The sequence below is a fragment of the Suncus etruscus genome, chromosome 16 (assembly GCF_024139225.1).
Source record: "Suncus etruscus isolate mSunEtr1 chromosome 16, mSunEtr1.pri.cur, whole genome shotgun sequence".
Taxonomy (NCBI): domain Eukaryota; kingdom Metazoa; phylum Chordata; class Mammalia; order Eulipotyphla; family Soricidae; genus Suncus; species Suncus etruscus.
In genome coordinates this window covers 72,025,568-72,053,539 of record NC_064863.1, presented here as the reverse complement: position 1 = coordinate 72,053,539, position 27,972 = coordinate 72,025,568, and the positions used below count along the sequence as shown (strand labels likewise).

At 40.9% G+C, this 27,972-nt stretch overlaps 1 protein-coding gene and 1 non-coding gene across 5 annotated transcripts in view; one reads left to right on the top strand and one right to left on the bottom strand.

Annotated features, from left to right (window-relative positions):
- Nucleotides 1-27,972, top strand: part of SEC31A (SEC31 homolog A, COPII coat complex component) — an 86,315-nt gene that overhangs the window by 50,848 nt on the left and 7,495 nt on the right. For 3 of the 4 annotated variants that reach the window (XM_049790240.1, XM_049790242.1, XM_049790239.1), the window contains 7 exons: nt 1,647-1,792; nt 2,741-2,914; nt 6,998-7,171; nt 12,239-12,365; nt 16,396-16,737; nt 21,867-21,925; nt 23,879-24,142. In XM_049790240.1, coding sequence (XP_049646197.1) covers nt 1,647-1,792; nt 2,741-2,914; nt 6,998-7,171; nt 12,239-12,365; nt 16,396-16,737; nt 21,867-21,925; nt 23,879-24,142 — 1,286 coding nt within the window. The remainder of the gene's footprint in view (nt 1-1,646; nt 1,793-2,740; nt 2,915-6,997; nt 7,172-12,238; nt 12,366-16,395; nt 16,738-21,866; nt 21,926-23,878; nt 24,143-27,972) is intronic. The other variant, XM_049790241.1, reaches the window with a different exon arrangement.
- On the bottom strand, nt 8,074-8,180 carry LOC126032992 (U6 spliceosomal RNA). Its single transcript, XR_007504150.1, has one exon. It is a non-coding gene; the product is annotated as a U6 spliceosomal RNA (small nuclear RNA).

Here is a 27,972-nt window from a genome sequence, read left to right as displayed (position 1 = left end):
TGCTCCCGATTATTACATTTTTCTACTTTTGTTTTGGGACCACACCTGGTGGTGCTCATTTGGAGGGTGGGAATAGGACTATGGGACTTGGAATCTTCTCTGGCTTCAGGACCTCCCACATCCAAATGTACATTCCCTAGTCTCTTTCTATTTTTCTAATGTAATTAAGAGAATTGCATGCAAGAGCTAGGGATATAGAATATTTTTTCTTATATTCATTTTTATGTTTATTATAAAATAGATATGTTTATATTCATATTATATACATTAAGTTTGTCAGCACGGGGCCGGGTGGTGGCGCTGGAGGTAAGGTGCCTGCCTTGCCTGCGCTAGCCTAGGACGGACCGCGGTTCGATCCCCTGGCGTCCCATATGGTCCCCCAAGAAGCCAGGAGCAACTTCTGAGCGCATAGCCAGGAGTAACCCCTGAGCGTCACAGGTTGTGGCCCAAAAACCAAAAAAAAAAAAGAAAAAAGAAAAAAAAAGTTTGTCAGCACCTATGAATTCCTCCCCTCCTTCCCCCTCCTCTCCTTCCCCCTCCCCTCCTTCCCCCTCCCCTCCCCTCCCCTTCCCTCTCCTCTCCTCTCCTCTCCCACTGTGATTTGCACCATTATTAATGGAAGAGCACTGTGCATTTTACATTATTTTCATTCGTTAACCTACTGTATTTTTCACTCTATAAGATTCACCACACCATAAGACGCACATAGTTTTTAGATAAGGAAAACAAAAAAAATATTCTAAAAAAAAATGGTGCAATGCTAGACGCCTTCAGAAGATAGCAACTGGGAACAACCAGACTGCGAGGTGGAAGTATATTTACAATATGACAGTCCACAGCTGGTTTAACACATTTACCTAACTTATTTTTTTAACATCAGAAAATAGCAAAACCTTTTTAAAATTCTTTTTTTTTTTTTTTGGGTCACACCCGGCAGTGCTCAGGGGTTATTCCTGGCTCCAGGCTCAGAAATTGCTCCTGGCAGGCACGGGGGACCATATGGGACGCTGGGATTCGAACCGATGACCTCCTGCATGAAAGGCAAACGCCTTACCTCCATGCTATCTCTCCAGCCCCAAAATTCTTTTTTGTTAATATAAAAAAAAGTCCCCTGCACACTTAGGCTTCAGCTCCAGGCAACCATAAGACTCACAGACATTTCCCCCCCTATCATTTTTTTTTCATTATAAAGTCTTTATTTAAACACCATAATTACACACATGATTGTAGTTGGGTTTTAATCATAAACAGAACAACCCCTTCACCAATGCAACATTCCCACCACCAGTGCCCTCCTCCCTCCTCCTCCACCCCGCCTGTATTCAAGACAGGCATTCTACTTCTCTCATTCATTAACATTGTCATGCTAGTTGTTGGTGTAGTTGTTTCCCTAACAGCTTTCACCACTCTTTGTGGTTAGCTTCATATTATGGGCCGCTCCTTTCAGTTCTTAACTCTATTGTCTCTGGGATTATTACAATAATGTCTTTACTTTTTTGAAAACCTATAGATGTCCCTTTATCTTTTGCGGGGGGAAAATACATCTTATGGTACAAAAAATATGGTATATCTCTGGAGATAGTGTTGGGCTGCTCATGTCATAACATACAGATTGCCTTGGATGCCATTTTATTTCCCTCATGTAGATCTTCTGGGAACCAGGCTTGAAAGGGAAGGTGATGGTCTCCTGCAGACTCAGGCGTGCCTCTGCTACATCTGTGCAGGGAATGTAGAGAAACTAGTTGCTTGTTGGAATAAAGCTCAAGATGGAAGCAATCCTTTATCCCTTCAGGTAAATGTCCTTTACCCCTTAAAAAACGTACTTTTTTTAAAAAATAGTATTGTCTATCATGGTGCATATGTACTAGAACTTAATGAAATTGCTGCAGAAATAATTGATTTGTGCCTGCTTGATTTTGTTTTGCTAGGTAAGTATGTGTATTTATTGTTTCTGAGGGTCTCAGTTAATGGGAGAGTAAAATGGGTTTGCGTTGTTCATAGGATTAAAGTTATGTATAGTTCGGTAGTTTGTTGTGGAAAGTTGCTGGTAGGAGCATGAACGTGGCCTAAGACATACTTCTTTATACTTTCTCTTTTGTCTTTCTTCAGTATCTCCGTTGTGTTGTTTAAAAGGAAGAAGCAAAGGCGGATAGGGAAGACTCCAGAAAAGTCTAGTACCAGTAGAGAATTTTTTAGGATAGGGGAAAATGAAAGTCAGAGGAAGGTGGAATATCATGTAGTGTCAATACATGCAAAAAGAGAAGTAAAAAAGAATGTATGGAATATTCTCAGGTTTTTAGGAACTAAAATAAAAAAGAACAACTTTATGTTGTTTAAAGAGCCATACCCAGGGCACTCAGGGCCTGCTCTTGATTGGGATCACCTTTGGTGGGCTGTGGGAACCATTTGAAGTGCCAGGGATAGAACCTGGGTTGGACTTGTTCAAGGCAGGCTCTCTGCCTACTGGCCTCCTGCTTTCTCTCTGGCTTCCTACTTGTACTTTTATTGTTTGCTTCTTTGAGTGCACAAGACAAGTGGTTATCAGTTTAGGAGGCAGTGAGTAAGAGATCTTTCTCCTTAGTATTTTGACTTACCTAAAATGGTAGCTATTAAGTTCAGATCTAAGAGTGTTGAAAATGGGTTTTGGGACTCATAGCAATGTTTTATTCTTCTGCTTTTCCTCTTACACATATTGGCCTCTTTGTTTCTCCCTTCATTCTCCGTTCTTTATCTTATTCAGGATCTGATTGAGAAAGTTGTGATTCTTCGAAAAGCTGTACAACTCACCCAAGCCATGGACACAAACACTATTGGTGTCCTTTTGGCCGAGAAGATGAGTCAGTATGCCAATTTGTTGGCAGCCCAGGGTAATATTGCTGCAGCCTTGGCTTTTCTGCCTGAAAACACAAACCAGGTAATTAGAACTGAATGTTTTTATCATTGAATATTTGATGTAATAGAAAGAAGAGTTCTTGACAGCACTCTATTAAACAAAAAACATACTAGGTCAAATGAAGAACGTGCTGGAGTCAGAGGTAAATGTTACTGACAAATTGCCAAAGATTAATTTAGGTGAGCCCATGTTGCATCAAAGGGGTTTTCAGAGAATAGCTCCCTTACTTATGAGTGCAATATATTAGAAAAATTAATGAGAAGAGGGCTGATTTACCGATATTTAAGACAAATGCTGATTCTGTGGGTCAAGGTTTTTGTTAAAAATGTTTAAAAATCAGGGGCCAAGGGGCTGGAGAGATAGCATGGAGGTAAGGCGTTTGCCTTTCATGCAGGAGGTCATCGGTTCGAATCCCAGCGTCCCATATGGTCCCCCGTGCTTGCCAGGAGCAATTTCTGAGCATGGAGCCAGGAGTAACCCTGAGCACTGCCGGGTGTGACCCCCCCCCCAAAAAAAAAAATCAGGGGCCAGGGAGGTGGCGCTAGAGGTAAGGTGTCTGCCTTGCAAGTGCTAGCGTAGGACGGACAGCGGTTTGATCCCTTGGCGTCCCATATGGTCCCCCAAGCCAGGAGTGATTTCTGAGCGCATAGCCAGGAGTAACCCCTGAGCGTCAAATGGGTGTGGCCCAAAAACCAAAAAAAAAAAAAAGTGTTTAAAAATCTATAAACACAGCCGGGCGGTGGCGCTAAAGGTAAGGTGCCTGCCTTGCCTGCGCTAGCCTTGGACGGACCGCGGTTCGATCCCCCGGTGTCCCATATGGTCCCCCAAGCCAGGAGCAACTTCTGAGCACATAGCCAGGAGTAACCCCTGAGCGTTACCGGGTGTGGCCCAAAAACAAAACAAACAAAAAAAAATCTATAAACATGACATTTTTAAAAAATGGATTTTATTTTGTTTTCTGGGCCCACATCTGGCATTGCTTAGGAGCAATTCTTGGCTTTGTACTCAGGAGTGACTCCTGGCAGTGCTTGGGGACTGTATGTAATTCTGGGGATTCAAACTTGGGCCAGCCTGCATACAAGGCAAGTGCTTTTGCTTCTGTTCTATCTCACTACTCCTGGATTCTGATTTTTTAGTTCTCCTGACATATTAGTAATGGGATTGATGACATATCAGTCTCATGTGAAGTGTAATTTTATTCATACCGAAGGAAACTACTTTACCAGTTTAAGTTAGTGTCCTTACTTGGTATAACCCAAGATTTTTCATGTCACCCGAGTTTCTTTAAGACTTTGCTTCAGTTCAACAAGTTTCTGAGAATAGGAATGAGTAAGATGGCCAATATCCTATCCCTTAGCGAGTTCCCAGAAGTGATAAGGACGATAATAGAGCCACTCGTGCTATGGGATCATAGAAGAAGGAAACCTAAAATCAGGGCATGGGTTGAAGTCATGAGGGTGTAGCTGCTTTTTCTTACAGATATTTTCTTACTCCTATATATTTTTTTAAATTAAGAAAATAAAATTGTCTTAACCATTATTTTGTTGTTGTTTTTTTTGTTTCATCACCTGGGGATGCTTGGTGACACAGTGCTGGGGTTAAACCTGCGGTTCCCACATGCTAAACATACACTCCAGCCTTTTGATTCATCTCCCTGGTCCAAAATTTATTCAGTTTTTCCTGGAGCATATTTTTTTTCTCTTGGTTTTTGGGCCACACCCGGTGGCGCTCAGGGGTTACTCCTGGCTATCTGCTCAGAAATAGCTCTTGGCAGGCACGGGGGACCATATGGGATGCTGGGGTTCGAACCACTGTCGTTCTGCATGCAAGGCAAATGCACTGCCTCCATCTATCTCTCTCTGGCCCAACTTCCTAGTTTTCTAATAAGAATAATAGGTGAAATGGAAAACCTATTTTTTTTTTCTTCCAGTTTTTGGGCCACACCCAGTGTTGCTCAGGGGTTACTCCTGGCTGTCTGCTCAGAAATAGCTCCTGGCAGGCACAGGGGACCATATGGGACACCGGGATTCGAACCAACCACCTTTGGTCCTGGATGGGCTGCTTGCAAGGCAAACACCGCTATCTCTCTGGGCCCCGGAAAATCATTTTATTGATGACTTTTATACTATTTTATGAGACTTTTTATTTAATATAGTCTCACTAGTTATTGAGATACAAATTCCTTTGTTATAAGATTAACTTAATCTAATTTTCTAGACTTAGAATTAAACTTTATTTTCAGTATTATTTATAATTCCATGGATTTTCTATACATTATACTTCGCACTTTTTTTTTTTTTTTTTTTTTTTTTTTTTTGGTTTTTGGCCCACACCTGGAGGTGCTCAGGGGTTACTCCTGGCTGTTTGCTCAGAAATGGCTTCTGGCAGGCACAGGAGACCATATGGGACACCGGGATTCGAACTAACCACCTTTGGTCCTGGATCGGCTGCTTGCAAGGCAAACACCGCTGTGCTATCTCTCCGGGCCCTACTTCGTACTTTTTAGTTTTAAAATACATTTTTATTTTTTAGCTATGCCTCACAGTACTTGGTGTTTACTCCCATCTCTGTGTTCAGGGATCATTCCTGGCAGTGCTTTAGGGACCTTAAGTTGTACCAAGGATTGAACCCTAGTTAGCCATTTGCAAGGCAAGCTGTTCTATCTCTTGCCTCCTTTAAAGTATATTCTTTATACAGAAAACATAATTTTAGGGACTGGAGAGATAGTACAGTGGTAATGAGTTTTCTTTGCATGCAGCAGATTCAGGACGGATGGTTCTGTATCTGAATTTGAACTGAATTTTAATTCAAATTCCGGCATCCCATGTGGTCCCCCAAGCCTGCCAGGAGCGATTTCTGAGTGCAGAGCTAGGAGTAACCCCTGAGCGTCACCAGATGTGACCTCCCCCCCAAAAAAAAAAACCCCAGAAAACGTAATTTTAATCTTACTGTATTCTTTATATCTCAGTAGACTCTTATTGTTTATTGGGAAGTAGGATTTTTAATCTCTTCATTAAGAGGTAATCAAATATCCTGGAAAAAAGTATTTTTAACCTTTCTGTTCTTTTGCTGGGCCCCAATCCTGCCTGGAAACTTTTAAATCTTTAAACTTTTATATAACATATGAATTTAAAAAATACTGTGCAGGTGTGAAAATATTTTAAAATATTAAAATTAAATCTAAATCTATTAACATATTGCCTTTTTGGTTATTGCTACTGCATAGAATATGTATATGATCGACTTACAGTTACTATAGATCTATATAACTGTAAATTTACATAGACTGTCCTTAATTATATTTCACCCCCTAATTTATTTGTCTCCTTTTTTGTTTGTTTGTTTTGTTTTTGAGCCACACCCGGCTGTACTCAGGAGTTACTCCTGGCTCTGTGCTCAGAAATCTACCTGGGTCCTTCCCAGGTTGGCTGCATGCAAGCAAACAAACACCCTGCCATTGTGCTATCACTCTGACCCTTCTTATCTCTTTAAAATTAAGTTTCATCTTTCTCAAATCACTGTTTTTAGTAGTGAATTTTTCTTTTTTTTTTTTTTTTTTTTTTTGGTTTTTGGGCCACACCCAGTAACGCTCAGGGGTTACTCCTGGCTATGCGCTCAGAAGTTGCTCCTGGCTTGGGGGACCATATGGGACACCGGGGGATCGAACCGCGGTCCGTCCAAGGATAGCGCAGGCAAGGCAGGCACCTTACCTTTAGCGCCACCGCCCGGCCCCGTGAATTTTTCTTGAGGCCTTTTTCTTTACAAAGAAACAAAATTATCTTTTTTAAACTACTTGCATATTTTGTGATTGATACATTGGTCAACTACAAGAAAATGGCAAAAGAACCGTAATAAATAATAATGATCTCATGCCCTGTAATGGGCATAATTCAGATTCTTTTCTCAGCTGAATCTAAGTTATACTGTTTATCAGTGGGCCTCTACTATCAGTTTGGAGTATTATAAATCTTGATGCCAAATCTTTGAGATAAAGTTGTTTTATACACATATGAACAGAAAGGAGTCTCTTAAGAAAATCAGCATGCTATTCTGTAGTTGGGTGAATTCTAATAATGCTTTATTCTTATTCCATGTTTCTTACAGCCAAATATTGTGCAACTTCGTGACAGACTTTGTAGAGCACAAGGAGAGCCTGTACCAAGACAGGAAACAACCAAACTGCCTTATGAGAGGCAGCAGTTGCCCAAGAGCAGACCTGGACCAGTTGCTGGCCATACACAGATGTCAAGAGTTTCAACTCAACAATATTATCCCCATGTGAGTATTACATTCCAGATTAACAAGGCACATATATGTTGTTTTTTTTTTTTTAATTTAAATTGGCGATACTAGACTATTGGGCAAAAGATTATAGGAGGTTAAAAAGCTAGATAACAATGCTTGTGGTGAGGCCAGAGAGATTGCAGTGGTTAGGTCACTTTCCTTGCATGGGGTCAACCTAGGTTTGACCCCTGGTATCATGTTCTGACAAATACTACCAGGAGCAGTCATGCCAACACAGAGCTTGTAGTAGCCCGAGGGTACCACCAGGTATGAATCATCTTCCCTCCCCTGCAAAAATAACAATAATAACAACAACAAAATCCCACATATATTAGACCTAAGAGATAAGGTAAGGCACTTGTGCCTGCCTTGCAGGAGGCCAGCGCTAGTTGAATCTCCCAAACCACATTTCTTTCTCTAAGCTTCTCCAGGAGATATATGCCTGAGCATTGTTGAATGTGACACCCCATCCCCCCCCCCCCAAAAAAAAAAACCTAAAAGAAGGAAAGGAAGAAAACCTATGTGAAAAGAAAACATTGTATGTGATATTTTTCTAAAGTAGCCCTTTAATCTAGCCAAACATTAGATATTAGATACTAAGTTTTCTAGGGTGATTTCTTATTTTTTCCATCACTTAAACTTTCATTGTATGTACACATCTGTTCTTGAAACTTTATGCTGTGTTTCCTGAAGCAAACTTTATGTAAAGTAGAAGTGATCTTGTGGTTGATTTTGTTGATATTATAAAATATTTTCAGAAAGTCAATTTTTTCCTTCATATTTTTTGTCATGAGTGTAGGGTTTATTGTGTCTCCTGTATTAATATGATCAAGAATATTCAGAAGATGTTTATGTGGACACTTGTGTATTAATGTAGTGAATGACCACATTTTTTTTTAAATATGGAACGCTTCATGAATTTGCGTGTCATCCTTGCACAGGGGCCATGCTAATCTTCTTTGTATTGTTCCAATTTTAGTATATGTGCTGCCAAAGCGAGCACAAATGACCAGATGTTTATGAAACATAAATTGTGGGGAATATGAAAAATATTAAATAATATTTATTAAAAGCCTGCTTTTTCTTTCATTATTTTCCAACTGGTCTCTCTCATATTTCTAAACTAACTTATAACCTACATGTTATTAAACAAAATATTTATTTTCATGCATAATAAGTGGTTTTGATAATAAAGTTGACTAGTACTTTGCCCATATTTTTTTTTTTTTTTTTTTTGGTTTTTGGGCCACACCCTGTGACGCTCAGGGGTTACTCCTGGCTATGCGCTCAGAAGTTGCTCCTGGCTTCTTGGGGGACCATATGGGACTCCGGGGGATCGAACCGCGGTCCGTCCTAGGCTAGCGCAGGCAAGGCAGGCACCTTACCTCCAGCACCACCGCCCGGCCCCACTTTGCCCATATTTTAAAAAGGAAAAATTAAGGGCCACATAAAAGCTCAGAATATTGACACTTAGATGCTTTGAGTTTGAACCCAGCACTACCTATCCCTGAGCATGGCTGCAGGTAGCATGGGCCTGAGCATGAGTAGGGAATTTAGTAGTTAATCCCCCCCAGCCCCCAACCCCAGAATATAGAACCAAGTACCGATTAGATTGGCAGGGCTTTCTTTACATTTCATTGTACTGAAGTCATGGAAAACCGAGGAAAAAATCAATTCATTCTATTGCCTATTATACTTCTGATTAGTTCCTAATCAAGATGGATTCTGTTTGACTGTGTTACTTAGCACAGTGGTTTTTCAGTTTTGTCTCCAATCAGTGCTGAGCCAAGAAAGTTCTTGGTGGGCAGAAACAATGTTTTTGCCATCTGTCAGTGGTTTTCAGCTCTGGGCTGGCAAGTATGAAATGGTTGGAAACCACAGATCTAGAGTATTCTCTCTTCATTTTTGTTTCCTCCTTTCTCTTCACAAATACCAAAGGCTTTATGAATACCTGACAGTAGATATGTTTAAAGTATGTGTTTAAAACAAAAAATTCGGGCCCGGAGAGATAGCACAGCGGCATTTGCCTTGCAAGCAGCCGATCCAGGACTGGTTGGTTCGAATCCCGGTGTCCCATATGGTCCCCCGTGCCTGCCAGGAGCTATTTCTGAGCAGACAGCCAGGAGTAACCCCTGAGCACCGCTGGGAGTGGCCCAAAAACCAAAAAAAAAAAAAAAAAAAATTCAATCTCATTTTTTTTTTTTTTTTGTGGTTTTTGGGTCACACCCGGCAGTGCTCAGGGGTTATTCCTGGCTCCAGGCTCAGAAATCGCTCCTGGCAGACACGGGGGACCATATGGGACACCGGGATTTGAACCGATGACCTCCTGCATGAAAGGCAAACGCCTTACCTCCATGCTATATCTCCGGGCCCTCAATCTCATTTTTGTGAAGATTGTACTAGACTTAGAATGTCAGGGATGTAGGGGCCGGAGAGATAGTACAGCGGCATTTGCCTTGCAAGCAGCTGATCCAGGACCTAAGGTGGTTGGTTCGAATCCCGGCGTCCCATATGGTCCCCCTGTGCCTGCCAGCTATTTCTGAGCAGATAGCCAGGAGTACCCCTGAGCACTGCCGGGTGTGGCCCAAAAAAAAAAAAAGAATGTCAGGGATGTAGAATGAATGATGGCTTAGAAAATTGGGGCAGGGGGTTAAGGAATTAGCCAGAAATTTAAGACACAGAGATTAAATTTTTCTTTATTAATGTGGCTAAGTAGCCTATATTAGAAGTTTCAGGCACCTCTGGTTTGAAGCAGTTTCTCATGGTACCGAGAAAAGGTATTCTGTTCATGGGGAGAGGAAAATAATTACTCTTTTTATGTTGGTTTTTCTGACTTTCTAAAAATGTCAAATGCATTGAAAGATTTTTATTAGACTTAATCTCATAAAGAGATTAATTAAATCAAGCAGTGATTTTTTTTTTTTTTCTTTCTTTTTTTGGTTTTGGGTTTTGGATCACACCTAGCAGTGTCATTCAGGGATTACTCCTGGCTCTGAGCTCAGAAATTCCTCCTTGCAGGCTTAGGAGACCATATGGTATGTCAGGTCAGCTGCGTGCAAGGCAAAATGCTCTACCCTCTATGTTACTGCTCTGACACCAGCAGTGATTCTCTTTTTTGTTTTGTTTGTTTCGTTTTTGGGCCATACCCTATGACACTCAGGGCTTACTACTGGCTCTGTGCTCAGAAATCATTCCTGGCAGGCTCGGGCCCCATTTGGGATGCCGGCGATCAAACCCGGGTCCATTTCAAGTCAAAAGCGTGCAAGGCAAACACCCTACCACTGTGCCAATACTTCGCCGTCCCTACCTCTCAGCAGTGATTTTTTTTTGATTTATGACTTATATTACTGAGACTCATGTTAAAGCAGTGTTACAGATCATGGGGAAAGGGAGGCAGGATGAGGAGGAAATCACTTCTACCTGAGCACAATTGTATATATGCTGAGTTCCTATAAAGACTTAATTGTCCAGGAAAGGTTTTGATGGGTTAAAAATTCTTTTTTGAGATCCTCTGAACTTGAGAGAAGGCATCCAGTAGCAGACTCTGGCCTGGATCCATCCTGCCTCCATCACAGGGCTGTACTAACCTCTTTTGAATAGCTTCTCTGGGTCTGGCTTTGGTAGCGGTAAAGAATGAGCAGTAGTAGACTGGGTGATCTCAAATATTCAAGCTCTGATATTCTCTAATTGTGAATGATTCTGAGCTTAGTGGATGTATTATTGGACTCATGGGATTTTTGTGATGCTAACTGAAATCAAGAAAATGGAGCTTATGGCTATATGTTTACAAATGTAATAGTATTGTAAATACAATTAATGCTTCAAAGCAATCACTCTCAACCAAAGACTTTTTTCTGGAATGCCTACATTTCTACCCTGCTTATAGCACTTAGCTCTTCCCTTTATTCTTGACCCTCTGGAATGGCATTACTCCCTGTGCTTTTGATTTAGATTCTCATTGATTTCCCCTCACCCGTCTCCCTTTTTCGTGGTAAATTTTGCTACAAAACTGCCTTGAAAGTAGTTGCTTAATGTATGCTGCCTTGCATCTCTTTATTTTTTGCTTTGCACGCCACTAATGCCTTGTGTGTTTTTTTCTTCTTTTAACGTTTTCATTTTTTATTTTCTGTGATTGGTATTTCTTTGTTCGATTCAGGTTAGAATTGCCCCTACTGTCACTACCTGGAGTAACAAAACTCCTACTGCCCTTCCCAGCCATCCACCTGCAGCCTCTCCCTCTGACACACAGGTATATCCTTCATTATTCCTCTTGGAGCAAAATTCTCCTCACCTAAATATATATACAGTTCAATATACTCCTCCTCCTTCATCACACTTCTTTTTCCCCCCATCTATCTGCCTGCTTTTTGCCTCTTAAAGCTTTAAAGCTCTTAAGATGCAAGAAGCAATGTTCAGTGTAATTCATTTTTTGTTGAATTTAACTCCACCTAGAAAATAAGTCCAGGTTCTAGTTTATCTAATTCTAATTTCACTGAAGATCTTCTTTCTTCTTTTCATTCTTTATCTTTGGGGGCATTGCTAAAGCTAAAGCAGAAGTAGAAGGCCTCTTGTGACATGTATCATTATATCTCCAAAACGTGGAGAGTGGATAGAATTTAGTAAAGACAGAAAATCCTGGAGACTTATTAATACTATTGACATTCTAGTATAAGGCTACTTGGCATCTGTTGCCTTTTTTTGCAGTGATTACTTTGGACCTCTTTGATCATTAAATCATTTCAAATAATGTGTTCTGAATAAGATAGGCTGTGAAAAATACAGTTTCTTACACAGGAAAGGTATTCTTTAAAAACAAAAACAAGGGGCCAGAGAGATTGTACAGTGCTTGCATCGCAATGCAGCCAATCATGTTTGATCCTTAGCACCACAAATATTGTCCCCTGAGCACTGCCAGGAGTAGCTCCTGAGCATCACTAGGTGTGGCCCAAAAACAAAATCAAAAGACAACCTTAGAACTTTATTTCAGAGAATCACAAATTCATCTGATAATGTGTTTGGTTCCAAATAGGATCCTGCTTTGACTATATTCTCATTTCCTAGGGAGAAAACCCTCCCCCTCCTGGCTTCATAATGCATGGAAACATCACTCCTAGTGCTGCGACACCTCAGCCGCCTGCCTCTTCAGGACATATGCACAGCCAGGTCCCACCTTACCCACAGCCACAGCGTAAGTAGTATGTGCCTAACAATCTTTTGCAGCTGTAATTTCATGTAATACCAGGCACTCAAAAGCTATGAAAAAAAAAATACATGCTAACAAGTTTTTTTAGAGTTCCAGTTCTTGCTATAGAGAAATGAGCTTTCTTTAAGACACTAGTAAAAAACAGCACTTCAGTCAGTCCACTCAGAACTTGGGGCTTCAGTTCTTGAACCTTTGTCCATTAAAGAGAAACTAATGTTCTATAATTTCAGTAGTAAAGGACTAGAGAGAATAGTTCAGTAGGTAAGACACTTGCCTGCATGTAACTAACATGCGTTTGATCCCTGAGTGCAGAGCCAGGAGTCAGCCCTGAGCACCTCCAGGTGTGACTAAAAATTCCAAAATCAAACAAAAAAGATTCAGATGTCAAGGATATTGCTCAGTGGAAGACAATAGACTTTGCACAAGCTTGGTTTTATAGTGCCCTATCTACCCAAAAGAAAAATTAAAGTTAAAAAAAGAAGAAAAATTAATACAGGGGCCAAAGAGCTAATACTGTGAGTAAGGTATTTTCCTTGCAAGTGGCCAACCCAGGTTCAATCCCTAGCATTCCATGTCCAGTAACAGGAATGATCCCTGAGCTTGGAGCTGGGAGTTAGCTGTGTGTGGCTTCACAACACACACACACACACACTTTTTATTTAAAGAAGATTTAATATGTAATTGACACAATTGATCATACTACATTTGTTTCAGGAAGAACAAAGGCAAAGTTATTTAAAAAATAGAAAAACTAAAGAGATGAAAGAGAAAGGAAGAAAATGTTCAGTAGCAAGTATATTTTTGAAAATTATTGAATCACCGATGAACTCATTAAAGACCTAGCTGAAAGTTTAGTAAGCTCTTCTTTTTTTTTTTTTAATGATGAGTTAAAGAAATACAGTAAAAATGGTGTTAGAGTGGTAAGTGTTGTTTGCATAGGCCCAGAAAAATATGGGGGAAATGGAAAGGAAAAATACGAGGGGACCTTAACCCTGAAGTTTTCTGGCATAAGACCAGCTCTCGGCTCCAGGCATACTAGGTTGTACAACCTCTGAGTCATTCTCTGTGGTTCCAGTAAAAATTTTTTTTGTACGATCAATGTTGGTGTCAGGTTTCTGGAAAGATCCTGGATTCTGTGCATATTCTACATTGAAGTCAGGATGATGTGGAGCGTCCTCTAGTTTCACCTCACAATTAGAGGGCAATGCAGAGAGCCCTGCCCTGAAAGCAGGTTGTTGTTGCTGTTAAGTCTTCTGGGTGTAAGTCTTCTTGGAATAAAGTGGATCAGTAAGGTCTTCACTGGTAGAGGATTGCTTCTGGGTGATGTTATAGACAGCTCTCTCTCTCTCTCTCTCTCTCTCTCTCTCTCTCTCTCTCTCTCTCTCTCTCTCTCTCTCACACACACACACACACACACACACACACAATTTTTGAAACATAATCCAAGGTACATTCAATATTATTTTCCTTTGTAATTCTTTTTAGACTTTTTTTTCTAATGTACGTTTTTGTTCAGAGAACATTCAAGTTGGATGTTCAGAAAGTTTTGGTATCTGGAACCGTAATATAATGGGTAGGGCACTTGCCTTGTAACATGTCCTATCTAGGTTGGATCCCTTACAGGAGTGATCCTGAGTGCAGAGCCTAGTTCTCTGAGTACCAAAAACAAAGAACGAGAGAGAGAAAGAGAGAGAGAGAGAGAGAGAGAGAAAGAGAGAGAGAGAGAGAGAGTTAGTTCTCTGAGTACCAAGAACAAAGAGAGAGAGAGAGTTCTCTGAGTACCAAAAACAGAGAGAGAGAGAGAGAGATTAAGATTTGAAAATGTTTAGTTTTGACTAAACATTTTTTACAGAAACATCAAAGAAGGGGCCAGAGCGATAGCACAGTGGTAAGGCGTTTGTCTTGCATGCAGCAGATGCAGGATGGATCTGGTTTGATCCCCGGATCACCGGATGTGCCCCCCCAAAAGAAACATAAAAGAATATTGCTTTATGATCTTTTTTTTTTTTTTTTTTTTTTGGTTTTTGGGCCACACCTGGTGGTGCTCAGGGGTTACTCCTGGCTGTCTGCTCAGAAATAGCTCCTGGCAGGCATGGGGACCATATGGGACACCAGGATTTGAACCAACCACCTTTGGTCCTGGATGGGCTGCTTGCAAGGCAAACGCCGCTGTGCTATCTCTCCGGGCCCTGCTTTATGATCTTAATGAGAATTCTCTAGGCTAAAATAAAGAGTATTCTCTTTAGCATGAATACAGTTTAATAAAATTTTGCTGGAGTTTTCAATGAGAAAGTGCTGCCTTCATAATTTAGAGCTAGTACAGTTCAATTAGAGTTACTCTGTAAGTATAAATATTTACCCCCGGTTATGCTGAATATAATTAATCCCTAATCTGGATTCGATTCCTTACACTGAAATATCAGCTGCCTGATTGCCTACTTACTAACCAACAGGATACAGTAATTTTTTTTTTAAAAACAGGGATCATAAAAAGTTACTGTTAGTCAGGATCAGTGTTTAAATTCAGAATTGGAGTCACTGATTTTCCTGACTGCTGGTATAGGATAAAACTGATCAAAACCTGGCCGAAGTGATAGCACAACAGTAGGGTGTTTGATTTGCACGCGGACGGACCGTGGTTTGATCCCCTGAAGTCCCATATGGTCCCCTGAGCCAGGAGCAATTTCTGAGCACATAGCCAGGAGTAACTCCTGAGTGTCACAGGGTGTGGCCCAAAAAGCTAAAAACAAACAAACAAACAAAAAACCCTCATCAAAACCTTTCAGGTTTTTTTTTGGGGTGGGGGGCGCATGTCACACCCAGCAGCGCTTAGGGGTTACTACTCCTGGCTCTATGCTCAGAAATTGCTCCTGGCAGGCTTGGGGACCATATGGGATGCCAGGATTCGGACCACCAACCTTCTGCATGCAAGGCAACACCTTACATCTAGGCCTATCTCTCCGGCTCCAGAACATTGCAGTTTTTAATATTACAGGGAGGTTGTCAGCCTCAGAGACCGCCTTTAATTTTCTTTTACAAAGTGAGTTTTGCCTATGGGATTCCTGCATGGCTCCATCTAGTGTCTAGTAGGTGTAGTTGCATACTTCAGGAACAAAGTTCAATGAAGGTTTTGCTGTTTGGATCTGGTGATTCAAAGATTTTTTTGTCTTCCCCCTTCTCCCGAATTTAAAAGCTATTCAAGGGGCCGGAGAGATGGCGCAGCGGTAGGGTATTTGCTTTGCACACGGCTGACCAAGGACGGACTGTGGTCTGGTCCTCCAAGCCAGGAGCAATTTTTTGAGTGCATAGCCAGGAGTAACCCCTGAGCGTCACCAGGTATGGCTCAAAAGCCAAACAAACAAACAAACAAACAAAAAAAACACCCTATTCAAGAGATAGAAAGAAGGGGAAAGAAAAGAAGCCTCTGATGGTATGAGAGGATTCCTTAAGCTGGATTTCCTCAAAATTTTTCAGAGCCAGCAGCAAGCACATGTCAGGAATTGAATCTTAATGATTTGAATACATTTGGCTTCAAGTGGAATAGGAAGTATTTGTGTTAAGACTTGGTATCATTTTTTTTTAAATTTTATTGTGGTCAAAGTGAATTAAAAATCTTTCATAGTAATATTTAAGGCACATAGTGACAATTACTACCACCAGTGTTGTCCTCCCTCCACCCCTGTTCCTAGCATGCATCCTACATCTCCCTCCTTGCTAATGTAACTGTTTCCCACTGTACAGCTTGTTGTAGATTGGGTATTGATTGTGTTGTCATTGACATTGGATTTGGTATTCCAATCTGATCAATTTTTGTTCTTTTTGTGACCCAAACCCAACTACAGTTACGTTTGTAATCACGGTGTTTAAAAAAAAAAAAAAAGAAAAAACTTGTTATAATTTAATTGTTAGGAAGAACCATAAAAATAATTTCCATGGAATGAAATGTTTGTTTTCCTGATGCTCTCTGGAGAAACATGTAACTAATTAACATTTCTTTTTCTTCTCCTTGGTTTAGCTTATCAGCCAGCACAGCAGTATTCCTTCGGAACAGGGGGTTCAGCCGTGTTTCGACCTCAGCAGCCTGTAGCTCCTCCTGCTTCAAACGCTTACCCTAACACCCCTTACGTCTCTTCCACTTCTTCCTATTCTGGCCAGTCTCCTCTTTACACAGCACAGCACCAGGCTTCTCCGCCTACCTCCAGCCCTACTGTTAACTTCCCCCCACCCCCTCCCTCTGGAGCGTCCTTCCAGCATGGCGGGCCTGGAGCTCCTCCATCATCTGCGGCTTTTGCACTGCCTTCTGGAACAACAGGTACACTGCCTGGTGCCAGTGAACTGCCTGCGTCCCAAAGAACAGGTCTGCGCTTGGAAGGGATTTGGTTTGCTCCCTTTTGTTTTTGATGAATGCATGTTTGGGCAGAGGAGGGTGGCTTTTAACTGTCTGCAAACCTGGCAGTCTGAGCCATTAACTGGGTTTTATAGCATCCTAGAATTATTTCTATGAATTTGATTCTCTCCTGATGAACTTTAGTTGCTAGATGAGAAATGATTGAGAACATCTAAAAGTCAAAGAGGGCTGGAGCACACTGCTGACCCAGGTTCAAACCCCAGCTTCCCATCTAGGCCCCTGAACACCACTAGGGGCTATCTCTGTGTACAGAGCGTCCTTGGGTGTAAACCACACCCTTGCCCCCAAAGTCTGTGATCTACTACTGAACTTAAAATTGAGTGGCAAGATGAAGCTTGGAGCTGAATTAATTTTACACTGATTTCTTTACTAAAGCCAGACAACATAGAGCTATACTATGTTTATGATGTAGTACTCAGGCGCTCTTACAGTGTTCTATTGTGGTGAATCACTCTTGATTACCACAATACTTGAGGTAACATAGGATGCTGGGATGGGGTCCAGCATGCAAAGCATGTACTTTAGCCCTTCGTGCTGTCACTCCTGGCAGTGTTTGAGACTGTAAAACTGGGAGTAGAACCTGGCCTCCTGCATCCAAGTTTGTTGTTTTCTCTCTCTCTCTCTCTCTGCTCCCCAACTTATATATTTATTTATTTTTATTTTGACAAGAGTTAAGCTTGGTGGTGCTCAGGGCTACCCTCAGGTCAGTGCTTGGGGTTTGCTCTGGGCTTTGCTTAGGAGACCATAAAATGTCAGGAATTGAAGTGGAAATCTCCTATATCAAAACATATGCTTTAGCCTGGTGAACACTCTCTCCACCCTTAATTATCTTTATAAACATTTATAACCCAGGGTATAGGGTTCTTGAGGGAAATATGAGTTCAGGAGGTCAGGGAAATAGTTTAGAGGTCGATACTTGACCTGTATGTTCCTGGGCTCTATCTTTGCACTGCAAAATTAGAAAGGAACAAAGGAAGGAAAAAAGATGAACAAGTAAATTCCCACTTAAATTAGGGAGGTGAGGTTCAGAGAAGTAGTGCAGGAGCTTATGCACTTGCCTTGTGTGTGTGTGACTGACCCCAGTTTGATTCTCAGCACTGTATATGGTCCCTTGAACTTTGCCAGGGATCACTCCTGAGCACAGAACCTAAATAGTCACTGGGCACTTCTGGATATATTGTTCAACTTACTTCCCACATCCCTACCCCCAAAAGTGGAAGTGAATTAACATGAATTAAACATACATTGGACATACACTAGCAGCTGCCATGTATTTTGACTCTCAAAACCACAAGATTCTGATGTTCAGCTGATAGAAAATGTGCCCAGGATATCACAGTTAGCAGGTGGAAATAGAATCACAGGTCTCTTACTTTTAAAACCTGTGTTCATCCTTTTCTGCCAAGTAGTCTGGTCCTGATAGAAGAAATGGAAATATCTGTCAGTGTTGCAGTACAGAAAACTATGTATCAGCAGGCATCTGTTACTTTCTAATCTGAGTTAAATATTTGCATGAGTTTTAAAATTTCTCCTTAAGAAAAGTGTATTTGGCTGTGATATAAAGTCTTTCTAACCTGGCTGGAAAACAAATACTCAGAAGAAACAGCAGAACAAGCATTTTCCATTGTCTGCATGGACTTAGCCTAGCTGTTTCCTCTTGCATGCTATCTGTCCCCTATATTTTTTTTTTGTCCCCTATATTTTAATTAGTGGTTTTAGTTTTATAATTTCTTGTTGTTCGATGTGCTATATCTTTTTGCTTAGCTGATACAAACAGTTGTGAGTGAAACATTATCTTAGTTCACACATATGTTAGATCAAATTTTAGACATTCTACTTGTCAGAGTGGAAACTTCTTGTCAGAAATTAGGGTTTTATTTTCACTTATTCGGGGATGGGGAAGCATACTTGGCAGTGCTCAGGGTTAATCTCAGCTTGTTACTCAGGGACTGCTCCTGGTGGTACTCAGAATACTGTGTAGTACTATTTACTATGTAGGAATCAAACCATGGCCTCCTTTGTGCAAAGCATGAGCTCAGCCTGTTAAGCTGTCCCTCTGATTCCATGCTAGGACTTTAAAGTCCTCTATTAGGGAACCGCAAAAATATTTCCCCAGAGCTCAAAGAAACTAATGTTACATTCACCAAAAGATTAATTCAGTAAATTTTTTTTGCAGGACACACATATATACCCAGTGGTGTTTATTCCTGACTGTTCACTTATCATTTCTGTCAGTGCTCTGGAGATCATATTTGGTGGCAGTGCCAGGGACTGAACAGGATTCTGCCATGTGCAAAACAAGTGCCATAAATTATCTGGGGACCCTCTTTGTTTGAGTCCATAACAATTGTCCCACTACATGAAAGGGACATGCCTGGCACCCCTTCATTAACTATAGTGCAAACCACAATGTCAAAAAAGGGAGAAAGAGGGAGAGATCAGGGAAGGTGAGAGGGAAGCTGGAGACATTAGTAGCGGGAAATGCACACTGGTGAAGGGGGTACATTGTAGGACTGTAACTCAATCATGAACAACTTTAGCTGTGGGAAAAAAAACCTGTAGTTTTTAGCTGTGGGAAACAGTGAACAATCTTGTAAGCAATGTGTTTAAATTAAAAAAAAAACTTGTAAAAAATTATACAAGTATAGGAGTCAAAGAAGAAAAACATTGACTCAGATTCGATCTCAGCACTACCTTATCCCCCAAGCACTGCCAGAAGTGATCCCTTAGCACAGAGCAGCGAGCATCACTAAGTGTGCCCCCCCCAAAACAAAAACAAATTGATTAATGGTAGAGCAGTGAACTGCATGCAACTTGCATGAAAAACTGGATTTGATCTCAGTTAATGTTCACTCAGACATACAGGCATACACATAACACATGCACTTTAATTGAATCTGAAACAGCTTGAGCTCACTGTACCCCAGAGCTGATTGCTTTTTTAACTAGATAGGAGACATTTCTCAGAACTTGTATAGAAGGTAAATCTTATTCCTTTATGAGATTGGCTTATATTTTGTGGGCTTGATGGATGTAGAAGAAGCACTTAAAAATGAGAAATGGAGTTCAGCATATTTTTGATAATATTGTTTCAGTGTCTTTTACATTTTATTTACAGAAAATCAGTCTATGCAAGACCAGGCATCTCTGTTGGAAGGTGAATTGGATATAAATGTAATCTGAATCGTCTAATAAAATTAATAAATGGCAGTCTATAGTATTTGCATGTGAGCTTCAGAATTGAAGACACTCTCAATCTGATTGCCACTCTAAAATGATTTCTTAATCTAATCAAATTCTTAGAACTGATTCGATTTACTGTGTGATTTTATAGATGTATCTTTAAATCAGAAAAGCCCTCTATTTGATATCAACAAAAATTGCTACACCAAGATTGTCTAGCTCAAGTGAGATTACACGATGATTGGAAAGGTTTGCAAAAGTAGTCTGTCTGACCAGAACTTTTAGTATTTGATAAGGAGCAGTATCTGATTTAACAGTCTGTGATTGACTCTTGAGTGTTGGGAAATTGGTGAAATCTCTCTTAGTGAACTTGCAGAAAACGGATTCTATTTAAAAGTTTGGGAGAGGGCCAGAGCAATAGCACAGCAGGAAGGGCATTTGCCTTGCATATGGCCAGCCTTGGACAGACCTGGGTTTGATCCCCGACATCCCATATGGTCCCCAAACCTGCCAGGAGTGATTCTTGAGTGCAGAGCCAAGAGTAACCCCTGAGTGACACCAGGCATGGCCCCAAAACAAAAACAAATTGGGCAAATGAATATATCTACTGGTCTCAAGGTCTTGTTTTTTTGTTTTTGCTTTTTCTTTATTGGGCCATACCCTGGCTATGCTCAGGGCTTACACCTGACTCAGCCACATTTAAGGCAAGTGCCTTATCCATTGTACATTCTTTCTGGACCCAAGATCTAGATTTTAAATGTTTCTGTGATATGAATTATAGGTTCTTTGATTGATTAAGCAATTTTGTGATTTAGTATTGAATATCAATAAAATGTGTACAGGTAAAATAATTCTGTTTTATTTCTGATATTTTGAATCCTTTTTTCATGAAGATATTGCAATTTGGGTATTTAATCTGTTCTACAATGTCTATTTCATACTTTAAGATTGCAGATTGGTTTTGAAGAAATTAACTGAAGTTGATTTGAATTTTATATTTTCTTCTAGCCTGGAATTTATATTGTAACATAAATAAATAAATAGATAAACTTATTTAAGGACATATTTGAATGTCCTTTTCTACTTTAAACAATCTTTAAAGCCAAGATGATTTTTGTTTTTGTTTTGGGACCATACCCGACTTAGGGATTACTCCTGGTGTTTATTCAGGGGGTCCCTGCTACCTTGGGGACCATATGAGATACCAGGGATCAAACTCAAATTGGCTGCATGCAAGGAAAGTAAGCGTCTTTTGCACTAGATTATTGCTCTGATCTCTTAAGATTTCTTTTTAAAGGGATGGAGCAATAACACAGTGATAGGATGTTTGCCTTGCACACTGGTGAGCTGGGAATGACCACAGTTCGATTCTCAGCATCCTATATTGTCCCCCAAGCCTGTCAGGAGTAACCCCTGAAGGCTGTCAGGTATGGCCCAAAAACAAACAAAAATAATTTTTAAGTGTTTACCAGTTGTTGGTTTTGCTTAAGGTAAATTGTTCTCTTGAGAGAAAATGTTTGCTACTTTTATTCTTTTTTGTTTATAAAATATATCATAAATCTATTGACTCAGATGATTTTTTTAATCTTGAGAAAATTAGTACCTTCTCTGAAGGTATGGATGTTGACTTTACTGTTTAAAATTTAACATATCTTTCACTTTAAATGGAAATAATGGTATAACAATACCTGTTACAGAGTGCCAACACCTTGTGACTATAAAGTAATAACCATGAGAATCCAGGCTGCACATTGATCCCCACAGTTCATCTGGAAAAACCTTTTTGATAGTTATCTAAAGCTTAAAGCAGAATTTGAAAATTTCATTATATTGGTATGATGCACTTAGATTTCAGAATTCTAAGGGAATATTCACCCTGTTGTTGTCCGTTATAGGTCCTCAGAATGGTTGGAACGATCCTCCTGCTTTGAACAGAGTACCCAAGAAAAAGAAGGTACTGAAAAAAGGTGTCCTTCCTGTTGTCTTATAGGTGTTCTGATAAGTCTGCAGTCCCCGAGCACATACTTCTCTGATCTTTCACAAGCAAACTTTACTGATTAACATGCATTTCAATTTGGATCTTCTAATCTGTGATGGAAGGAAGCCAGTCTCATCAAAACTTTGCTCTGATGACAGTGGTTTGAATCACTTTGAACTTCAGACTTTGGATTCCATAGTAAAACATGCTTTTGGTCATTGGATTTTAGACTGTCTTTGCCACATATAGCATGAATGGAGAAGTAGCCTTGAAGCTATGCATTGTGTAGACATCAGTAACTATGGCTGTTAAGGCATTAAACATTTCTCTTCTTTTATTTGTTTTTCCCAAACCATTTTCTTTTTTTCCCTGCTCCTAGTGTTCTTCCTCCAAATATAATAATAAGGAACAGTAACATAAAATTTGGACACACTAAATCAGGGGTGGCGAACACGCGGCTCTCGAGCCGCATGCAGCTCCCAGCCAAAATGAATGCAGCTCTTTGCCTCTTATCATTATTTTGTATACTGTGGGTCTTTGCCAAGTTTGGATTTTGTTATGCTGCTTCTGAGGAGGGACCTCTGGGGAGAGATCTCCAAGCGTGTAGTCCCACCCCCAGGCTGCGTCATCCCATCTCCCATCCCTCGGAAACAACTGCACGGGCCAGCGAGCAGGGGACCCGTGTGCCACATGTTGGGTCACATCTGCCCATTGGTTCTTAGTGTGGAGGACACAGCACACTCTCACCATCACTGCAGGATTTTGACCCTCACTCAAAATGGCAAAATGCGATATGTGTTTAATATATTATTGTTAAAATTACATGCTTTTGTGTGTTTGTCTGTTTTGGCAGGTCACTGCGTGGTGTGGCTCTCTGACTCACAGTTTAAAATTTTGGCTCTTTGTGTTGAACTTGTTAGCCACCCCTGCACTAAATGAACAGAAAGTTCCAAAATTTAGGGCTAGTGCAATTGTCTTGCATGTTACCTACCTGGGTTCAGTCCCTGGCATTCCCATATGGTTGCTTTGGCCTGACCACCAATGCTGCCCTTCCAAAAAAGTTCCCATATTTAGCTTACTAATAGTCAGGAACTTTTTTTTTTTTTTTTGAGTTTATGGTTTTTGGGCCACACCTGGTGATGCTCAGGGATTACTCCTGGCTATATACTCAGAAATCGCTCTTGGCTTGGGGGACTATATGGTATGCTGAAGGATTGAACCATGGTATCTGTCCTAGGTCAGGTGCATGCAAAGCAAACCCCTACTGCTACACCACCACTCTGGCCCCAATAGTCAGAAACTTAATCTTTTGACTTTATTGTGTTTAATTGACAATATACTTAGTGATCTATGAAAAATGCTTTACATCTTTACGTCTCTAAACACACAGACACACATTTGGCATATCTCATTCCAATATCGTGAGCTACAAATCTCCATTGACAAACTCCTTCATAGAACACTATGGCTCCCAAATAGAGAGGGTGAGTGTGAAAGGCAGAGGGGAAATTTAGAGGCCCAGGTTTAAATCCCCCTTCGTCTGAGCTCGATTAGATTTATACTTGTTATAGTTTATTTCAGATGTCTGCACAGAATTTCCTTTGGGGAAAAAATACTTTATAAAAACATTTTTAGGGGCCGAGAAGGTGGAGCTAGAGGTAAGGTGTCTGCCTTGCAAGCGCTAGCATAGGATGGACCGCGGTTTGATCCCCCGGCGTCCCATATGGTCCCCCCAAGCCAGGGGCGATTTCTGAGCGCATAGCCAGGAGTAATCCCTGAGTGTCAAATGGGTGTGGCCCAAAAACCAAAAAAAAAAAAAAATTTTTTTTTTAAATCATGGAATAAGCTAATTCTCATACATAAGCAAAAGAGATGTTGGTATTGCTTTTCTACTTACTCATGGTGTCTTTTATTTCCATCTTTTCAAAGATGCCCGAAAACTTTATGCCTCCTGTTCCCATCACATCGCCTATCATGAATCCCATGGGTGATCCTCAGTCACAGATGCTGCCGCAACAACCTTCTGCTCCAGCACCACTGGCGGGCCAAGCTTCATTCCCACAACCACACCACCCGGGTGGGCAGCCCTTCCACGGCATTCAGCAGCCCTTGGGTCAACCAGGCATGCCACTGTCTTTCTCAAAGCCCAATATCGAAGGCGCTCCAGGGGCTCCTATTGGAAATACCGCCCAGGTAACACAAAATCTGATGCCATTGGCAAGGGGTTGACTCCAGTTCAGTGTATCTTAAAATAGTATGGACATTTTAAAAATACTGTTATTAATATATGTATATATAACCCTAGCTTCCATTTAGACAAGTTATTAATGGTAACTCTTTTTAAATTTAATCAGATAACATATAAGGCCATATGCAACTCTAGAAGTGAGTTGTATTTCTGCTTGGATATTTATTATAACTTAACCAGTTCCAGTATTTTATTTAATCAGTAGCCACAATGTCAGGTAAGTTAAATCTACCTTTATATCAAGATTGCTAAGCAGAAGCTCTTTTTAAGGTTTTTCTCTTTAAAATATAAAATAAAATTGTAATGAATCTTATATTTTCTTGTGTGGATATCATAGCTGATATCTCCAGAAAGCCATATCTTCCAATGAAGATATAAATTTATCCTTGTTTTCTGCATGTAAACATCTGGTTGGAGGTCTTAGATGATGAGAAGTGTATCACATTTCTACACAACCAGCTTAATCATACAGGGATAAATTTATGATCTGTTTGTTCATAAAAGTAAAATACCTGATGGGACTGGAATTGTAGTATGTACTAGGATTGTTTCCTTCCATCACTGAGCTGAGTTTGATCTCTGGCACCCCCTAAGATCACTCACCTGAGTCTACCAGAAGTCATCACTGAGTACAGAGCCAGGAGGAAATGCTGAGAGCACTGCTGGGTGTTGCTCCACACACCACTCACCAGCCCCCAGAAAAGCAAAATACCTGAATTAAAATAGATCAAAAATAAAGCAGTACTCCTTAAGTGTAAACTAATGATTCAGTGTGCTTTTATCTTGGACTTGTTGAAATCAAATTGATAAAGATTGCATTTCTGGGCTGGAGAGATGGTATGGAGGTAGGGCATTTGCTTTCTATGCAGAAGGACAGTGCTTCAAATCTCAGCATCCCCGAGCCTTCCAGGAGTGATTTCTGAATGTAGAGCCAGGAGTGACTCCTGAGCGCTGCCGCCAGGTGTGACACTCCTCCACCCAGAAAAAGATTGCATTTCTATCCTAAGTATATTCTTTAGATACAGTTTTACCTAACACACAAATACACACATGTTTATGCACACATATACACGTGCACATTATAGTATAAAAACCAGTGCTGGGGCCGGCGAGGTGGCGCTAGAGGTGTCTGCCTTGCAAGCGCTAGCCAAGGAAGGACCGCGGTTCGATCCCCCAGCGTCCCATATGGTCCCCCCAAATCAGGGGCAATTTCTGAGTGCTTAGCCAGGGGTAACCCCTGAGCATCAAACGGGTGTGGCCTGAAGAAAAAAAAACAAACCCAAAACCCAAAAAAACCTATGCTTTGTTAGAGTTGTGATAACTCGTTTTTTTCCACAAGAAAATAAATTATAGGGCTAGAGAAAGAAAACACTGGGCTAGCTCAGTGCTTTGCATGCAGGAGCCCCAGCCTCTGTCCCCAGCACTGCATCCTCAACCACCAAGCCAACTATGGCCCCTACAGTGATTGTATAAAAAAGAATTTAAATGAAAAGGATGTGAGGCAGGGTCTTTTTAGTTGTTCGTTTGTTTGTGTGTAAAATCACTGTACATTTGCGTGTTTTAATTCTTTTAAGTCTGTTTGTTTGGGAAGCTACCCAGCCATTCCCTTTTGTCTAGGCCTGGCAACTTGGATTTCCAACTTCTCTTGACTGGCACCTTAAGGACCATGAAAAGTAGAGTTGCAGATATCTGTGCTCAGCCAGGCATAGTGTCTCTGTGCTGCCTGCCTGCCAGCTTCAAAGCACTGCCCTTTCAGTATATCTGAAACCTCATCCAAAGTCTTTCACCCACATCTACTAGGGACCATTTTATTGGTCCTTTGGTGGCCTCCTTTCAACAGATGGCTCTGTATTTCTTTCTCTTTCTATCCCTGGCTTGAAATCTAGGAGTCATCTTTATATATACATACATACATATATATGTGTATATATATTCCTCTAACCTCTATTTCAGAACTATTTTCAAATCTCTGACTGAAAATCTCTCTGCTTTTTTTTCTCTGCCCTTCATCTGGCCTCTGCTGCTTTTGTCTCTAATATGCAGCTATGCAGAATCCTCTAATGTTCTTGCCAGCACTTACTCTGAGCGAATTTGATCTGGCCATCTTCTTCTGGCAATCTTCTCTTTGACTGATGCCATGTTGCTAGAAGGCCTCACTTTGTATTTCTCTTGCTCTCTGATCCAGCACTATTCCTTTCCTGTTGGTCGTCTGTCAAGAATGCCTTTTTTTTTTTTTAATATTTTTTTATTTAAGTAACATGATCATAGTTGGGTAACAGTCACAAACAGAACACCCCTCCTTCACCAGCATAACATTCCCCCCCCCTCCCATCCCCTGCCTGTATTCGAGACAGGCAAGGAATGCCTTTTCTTTCTCAATTATCAACTTAGTTTCTAGACTGGGGATATAGTTCACCAGAAGACCACTTGCCTGGCAGGAGTTCTGGAGTTCAGTGCATTTATGCAGAAACAAACAAATGAAAGCCAAGAACTAGTTAACTTACACTTCTTATGTAATTAATTCCCCGAAGAGTTCTTCACCTCACTTAATTCCTTTCACTTTTATTACTTTCATTACTACTTAATTGTTGGTTCCACTAATATTTACCAGACATAGCTGATACTTTTGTGCAAATAATAACATTTATTTATCTTCGTTTTTATGATCCCAGTGGCGCTCAGGTTTTACTCCTGGCTCTGCACTTAGGTATTGCTCCTGGCAGGCTAGGGGAACCCTATGGAATGTCATGGATTGAACCCGGGTTTGTCCCAGGTTGGCCACTTGTAAGGCAAATGCCCTACCATTGTGCTTTCACTTGGCCCCCAAATAACATTTAAATTTCTCCTTTTTTGATTTTGGGTCATTCCTAGTGATGCTCAGGAATTCATTCTGGTGTAGTTTGAGGGACCATATGGGATGCTGGGTATTGAAACCAGGTCAGGCAAGGCAAGTGCCTTACCCGATATACTATCTCCAGCCCCCACTTTCTATTCATAACCTGTTAACACCCTGAAGGCTAAGGTGTTTCTCTAATTTTTTTGTTTTGTTTTGTTTTATGGGCCACACCCATTTGATGCTCAGGGGTTACTCCTAGCTAAGCTCAGAAATCGCCCCTGGCTTGGGGGGACCATATGGGATGCCAGGGGATCGAACCGCGGTCGCGATCTTTCCTTGGCTAGCGCAGACACCTTACCTCTAACGCCACCTCGCCGGCCCCTCTGTTTCTCTATTAACCCACCAACTTCAGCCAGTGACTAGCACTTATTCACCTACTGATTGCTGTTTGTCTTCAGCCCTCCTGGATAATGCTCAGGGACCACGCAGTGCCAGGAATCAGACCCTGAGATCTTGCATACAAAGTGTCTACTGAAGCCCTTTGAACTATCTCCCTGGCTCCAATTATTTATTTATTTATTTATTTATTTATTTATTTATTTATTTATTTATTTATTTATTTATTTATTTTAGTTTTGGGGCCACACCCGGCATTGCTCAGGGGTTACTCCTGGCTGTCTGCTCAGAAATCGCTCCTGGCAGGCACGGGGGACCATATGGGACACGGGGATTCGAACCAACCACCTTTGGTCCTGGATCGGCTGCTTGTAAGGGCAAACGCTGCTGTGCTATCTCTCTGGCCCCTATTTTATTTTTTTTTTAATAAACGAACTAATAAGACTTTAAAAACTGAAATGCAGCCTTTGTTTCTTCCTATACATATACATGCAGCAGCATCATAGTCTCTTTGCTCCTACTTTGATTTAATCTTGCAGGCTG